At 43.5% G+C, this 6,129-nt stretch overlaps 1 protein-coding gene across 1 annotated transcript; it reads left to right on the top strand.

The window, feature by feature from the left end:
• Positions 1-454: 454 nt before the first annotated feature.
• On the top strand, positions 455-3,898 carry fastkd5 (FAST kinase domains 5). The gene is made up of 2 exons (XM_075478698.1): positions 455-520; positions 1,245-3,898. The coding sequence occupies exon 2, from the start codon at positions 1,257-1,259 to the stop codon at positions 3,666-3,668; it is 2,412 nt and encodes an 803-aa protein (XP_075334813.1). The 5' UTR covers positions 455-520; positions 1,245-1,256; the 3' UTR covers positions 3,669-3,898.
• The last annotated feature ends 2,231 nt before the right edge of the window (positions 3,899-6,129 follow it).

Genomic DNA, 6,129 nt, shown 5'->3' with positions numbered 1-6,129 from the left:
AGAAAATGTTTGGTATAAGCACAAGTCATTAGCCTAGCATTGAAAATATATAATTCCAATTTTTTTTGGTGTTTTTTTTTTCCTTTTATTCTTGGAAATTGTACAGACGAAGAACTATTGAACCACTTTTTTTTTTTTAAGAATTTGGGTTTGGTTTTCTTGTTGTTTGAACCTAACCAGCTGCCATAGGTCAAATGCTGTTCAGTTAACGCCCTCCCCGGAAATGTAATCATATCAAAATAAAATAATATCGCCACATACCGTGTCCATCATAATCATTTTACACCTTCCATTCAGCTATTCACTACACACCCTAATGATTAAATAGTTGTTCTGGTTATGTGTTAAATCGCTGATACTCGAGAGCAATGTCTTAATTAGTTTTACAGTGCCTCTAGCTTTTTATTTTGAAACTAAAATGTAATGACTTCCGGTGTGAATGCAACTCTTGTTTAATGGCTTGATCCTCTATGCACACTTACATGAGGTTTTACGCTAGGCCGGCGTTGGAGGGTAAAAGGTGAGTTAAACGAACGCCAAAATATAAACAGCCATTTATAATTTGATTTATGGGAGAGTTTATCACGTCCTATCGGGTCCGTTTAAAAAGGAACGCTACGTGGACTTTGGTTTAAGTTCTGCTGTTCCAAGCCACCTTTCTGAAATGTGTTGGTAGGCTATTGATTCGTTTATGGACAAATAACTGTACGATTTTAAACACTCAGAATAATGATTCAAGTGAAGATACTCTCTTGTATAAACCCTAATTTTTACAGACGAAGAAGTTGTCAGATTAGCATTTTGACTTCACTTGCTACAACAGCAACAGGACATGAATTACAGACGTCATATTGATTATTGAGCGCTAATATTACGCTGTTTATACGGTGAATCCCAAATTATAGGCATTGCTCTGTGCCCTTGCCCATTAAATGGCTTTAATTTGGAGATTTTTTCCTGCAACTTGAATTATGTATTTAGTTTTTAAATTAGATACGGGGAACAGGATGTTGGCCCGTTTATTCTCACTTACAAAAGAGTTTCAGGGTTTGGTGCTGCATAGGCAGGGCTTTCTTTGGATGTTGTTATGAATTACTATGGCTTTTATTGAAGTAATTAACTAACAGATCGTCTAATCTAAATTATGGCCTTGTGTTGCACAATACCGCCTGGCACAAAACAGTTTAAGGTTTTGGTTGATTTTACACTTTTGTTTATCAAAATCCTGTCTGTTCTCTTCTCAGTCCAGCCCATTGATGGCGGCCTGTGTGCTGTGTCGACGGGTTCCTCGGCGGCTCTACCTCCCAGGCTGGAGAAGAGGTTCCGCACAGGCTCAACACTTGTACGTTAAACCAGAGGATGAGAATGATGATCAGGAGGAAAAGAAAAGAGTGTTGAAACACCAGGGATCCTCTTTCCAAGGAGGGTACAGACTGCATTACAACCCCTTGTCTTATCCTCACTCTGTGAGGACCTCCACAAACTCCCACAGCCAAACGGATAATGACGAAGATGAACAGTGTCTCTCCGCTCATGCACCCTCCTTCTGGCAACAGAGCAATCACTACAGTGTCAGTTGCTCGCGGCGTCTCTCCAGCTCAAAGAACACACTTCTTGATTTGGCTTTCAGCAAAGTCCCTGAACCTGAGACGCCATCAGTGTCATCCTACCAGAGGAAGTCAGTAGCACCAGATGTTAAAGTAGACTCGCGTGCCTTCTGTAAATGCCGGCCAGAGTATGCCTCCACGACCCTTGACCTCACCCAGCGGCCTCGACCAATTGAATGGGTAGAGGTGTTGCCAATTCTTCACAAGGCGACCCTTTTAAAGGGCAGGATGAAGCCATCTGACGTGTCACAGTTTCTCGTGGAACTCAGCAAGTTGCATCAAGACAAGGTGTCGCTTGTGAGAAGTGACCAGCGCTTTATCATGCTCCTCCGATACTCTGTGGAACACCTCCGCCTCTTTTCTCATCGTCAGTTGCTGGATGTGCTGCAGTCATTTGTTTTGCTGGAGATGCCGTCTGCTCACACTGTGCTCGAGGTGTATGAGGCCGAATTGTGTCGCCGGGCCGACGAGATGAGTTTACATCAGTTGCTGTCAGCGGCTGACTTGTGGCGCTGCATTGGAAGGCAGGTGCCGCAGTTCTTGCAGCACCTTTATGACTCAGTCCACCTGCATCTGGAACAGTTGGGAGTCCCTGAGCTGGTGCAGCTGTTGTATATAATTGGAGAAGGTAGGCACTGCCCAAAAGACTTGATCCGTCCTTTGGAGCAACTTCTCATGCGTCATTTACAACAGCTGCACCCTGAAGAGGTTGGCACTGTATGCCTGGGGCTCTTTAAATCCCAAACTTCCCTATCTGAGAGTGCAGTGACTCGAATTGTTAACAAGGCACTCTCTCTTGTGACAGAGATGAGTGACTTCGCAGTTGTGAATGTGCTGAAATACCTGCGCTTCAGTTATCTTTATCATAAGTCATGGCTGGAGGTCATGGCTCAGGAAATTCCTCAACGAGCCCACAGGATGGGTGTCAAAGGGCTGATGCACGTGGTATTGACTTGTTCAGCTCTTCATTACCGTAACGATACCATCCTTACTGCTGTCGCTGAGAGAATTCCCTCACTAGTGCCACACTGCAGGAGTAAGGACTCAAGCAAACTCCTCTGGGCCTATGGCACCTTAAGGTTTCTCCCAATTCAGAGTCCAAGCTTCTATCCAAGTCTTACAGAGGCCCTGAGGCAGAGAAAAGCCGAATTTCAGCGATACCCAGAGCACCTGCTTACTGGCCTTCTAGGTTTGTCCTTCGTCTCTCAGTTCCCACAGGACCTCGTTGCATTAGCCTTGAGCCCCGACTTTGTCAGTTTAGCTCTGAAAAACACACAGCTGGAGCTGAAAAAAGACTTGTTCACTTTAGATGGAGCCGTGGCTCTGGAACTGCCTCGGTATACTGGCCCACGGTTAAGCTGTGAATTTAGGGAGGAGGTGGCAGAAATGCTGTGGACGTTTGCACAGTCGGATGTGTGCCAGAAACCAGAGGTTATTGAGGCAGAGTCTGCTCTAATAGATCTGCTTGGAGGAGAGCAGTTCGTATGCAAGAGAATGATTCTGCCCCACACGCGCTCCATCGACCTTGAAATACATCTGGACTCCAGTGGGCAGCCCATAGCTGTTAACCAACCACCTCCAGAGCAGAGTTCCATATCCCCTTCTCATCAGGGCTGGGAGAACTTAAACACAGGAGTAACTATTACTGATGAACTTTTAGCACAGCTAATAAATACCCAAAGCAGCGCCGCTCCATCTTCAACAGCTCAGCCCAAATCCCTCCACAGATTACCTCCTGATGAAGGTGGAAGACTGTTTGACTCTGTGCTAGACTTAACTAGTGACCTTATAGAGACTCTTACCAAACCCAGTAAACAAGGGCCAGCTCGCCAGGACTCCAAAGGCTCTGTCAAAGTTGCTATTCAGGTTTCAAGCAGAAACCACTACTGCTCGCAGTCAAAGCAGTTGCTGGGACTTCATGCCATGAAGAGGAGACACTTGAAGATGGCAGGCTTCAGGGTCGTCGAGCTGAGCCATCAGGAGTGGTGCCCAATGCTCAGGAAAAGCAGGGCGGAGAAGCTGGCGTATCTGCACTGCAAAATCTACGACAGTCTGTACTGATGTGTTGATCTGTACTGCAGACCTATGATGGGATTTTGGCTTCTGGGATATCTTTAGTTTGTAACAAGTATGTGCAAAATACAGAAGAAAAACCTATGAGGCGGATGTTTTAATCTCCCTTCAACACACATGCTTGAAACATGTTTAGTTGAGAATATATTTTATAAGGAATTTTTTCGAAAAAATGAACTTTGTCAAAATATGCAAATTAAAGATGACTTGATTCTTAACTGTCCTGGTCAGTATTGTGATAAACATCAGACATTTGGATTGTGTTATGTTTTCCATTTAATGCAGAGGCGCCGAGATGCTCCTTTCATGCTCCCATTCCAAGCAAAAACCAAGCGTTCGGTACTCGGTTGGTTAAGACTTCCAAAAAGTTTTTATTTTCATTCTATTCCTAAAGCCTGTGGGAGATGCATGATTCACGTCTTGATCTGGCCTCACTTCATGCTACTAACAAGAAGAGAAAAAAAAAAAAACTTCATAATTTAAAAAAAAAAAAAAAGCTGAATTAAGTCAAATGGTGTATGTTTAAAGAGACCCTGTTTAAAACAAACCTTCAGAGTAGCCTCAATAAGCTTGTTTTTTTTCAGAAGTAGACGTTCAATAACCAACTAGATAACAAACTATTTTTACTGTTGTACAGCATTCTGTTTCAAAATTTTATTTATTTATTTTTCATCTGTAAGGGCAAAATAACCATTTGTCAATACTAATTAATGCGATCCAATCTCACAACTCGGAGCCACCTTTGTGTGCAAATTCCTCCAGGATTGACTGAAAAGATCTTTACTTTTGAAGACTTCGCTGAAGTAGATTTTATAGAATTATTTCATTCATTGAGCACATTTCAATAGTCGGTGCAAAACATGATGGAGCCGTCTTAGCATACCATGTGACAAACTGGCCTCGCTGACCCTGGGAACTGCATCCTTTCACACTGAAAGAGAACTGATCTTCTGAGCCGCGGCCGCGTCGTCTCCTCTAAGCCGCCGGACGATGACTTTGACCTGGAGGTGACGTGCCCGTCTTGTCTCTTCTCCACTTTAATGCCTTCGCAAGGTCATCCTCAGTTTCTTTTTTTTGTTTGTTTTTTAGACAACGGAACGACAAGACTAATTTTCTGCGGCACTTTATTTGTTGGACATTGAGTTCGCCTTGTATAGAAAACAAAAAAGCGGTGCAACAGCTGTCTGCTGGACAAATGTGCCTATAGCACAAAGAGCTGTCGTGTATTTTGACAGCACCGCTTCAGAAAACAATGCCCAAGGATAGCGATACCACCCATCAACATCAATGCATTACATTTAGGAGGAAAAAATTAAAATCAGAGAGAAGAAAATGAATAATTTCCAGTTTCTTTTGCTGACTCTCCCGCAGCTGCAACAACATCTGCAAATATTGGAAAGATGTGATGAATCTCAGATAAAGGAGCTAGCTACTGACTACAGGTGTAATGTATTTTAAAATGTTTCTCTTCTCCGTTTTCCCCTTTTTCTTTGCGTCCCTGAAAATGATGTATGCGACTAATGTTGCCAGGGTTTTATATATTGTAGCAGCTTCAAGGTATCCTCCTTCGAGATGTTGTTCAAAGGAACGACAAAGAACTTGCTACTTGCTGTAGCAAATGGTAACCCTCAGATACAATGAACATGTTTTACAGTTTTTTACGATTGAATAAACACTAAAATCAAAAGTATTACACAATTATCAAAAGCTTACACTCAACGAGCAAAACTCGGCCCAGATTTGCACCACTGTAAGCACAAAGTCAGTTCACACTTTTTGCAAAACAATACACACAGTGATTTGCAAAACACTAAACACACTTGTATGCATTAGACACAGAAGTATATCAAGATGTCACTTCCTTGCAATTCTAAAGCACTGACTGTCAAATAACCACACCTATGTGCCAATTGGTTAAACACAGCCATCAGGTGTGCAAACACAAGATTGCTTAATTGTGGACACACCAATCAGGTTTAAGCACTAGGAAGGAAGAGGAAGAGTGAGGGTGAGAGGAGGAATCGCAGGAGGAGAAGGAAGCAGAGGCCGTGCCAGAGGCCGCGCCAGAGGTAGAGGTATAGGCGGAGGTGGAGGTCGTGGAAGAGGAAGAGGAAGAGGAAGGGGAAGAGGAAGAGGAGGAGGAGGTGAAGCGGAAAGAATTTATTTCAACTCTTGTGGACATCACCCTGTGCGCTGCAATTACCCAGAATGGGGTCCTCCACCGTCATGCCAACATGGGTCCCTACAAAACACCCCACATCCTCACATTTCTGGACAGATTACACAACCTCATAGCCGCACAACAGATGCAATACATTGTCACCTGGGACAATGTTTCATTCCACCGCTCTGCTCTGGTTCAGAACTGGTTTCAGCAACATCAACAGTTCACAGTCCTATTCCTGCCACCGTATTCTCCTTTTTTGAACCCAATTGAGGAGTTTTTCTC

This window comes from Odontesthes bonariensis, chromosome 12 (assembly GCF_027942865.1).
Source record: "Odontesthes bonariensis isolate fOdoBon6 chromosome 12, fOdoBon6.hap1, whole genome shotgun sequence".
Classification (NCBI taxonomy): Eukaryota; Metazoa; Chordata; class Actinopteri; order Atheriniformes; family Atherinopsidae; genus Odontesthes; species Odontesthes bonariensis.
Note: the sequence above shows the minus strand (reverse complement) of the source record. Positions and strands in the feature narration are given on the sequence as shown.

Coding starts and splice junctions, on each gene's coding strand:
- fastkd5 (XM_075478698.1), top strand. CDS start 1,257: ATGGCGGCCTGTGTGCTGTGTCGACGGGTTCCTCGGCGGCTCTACCTC.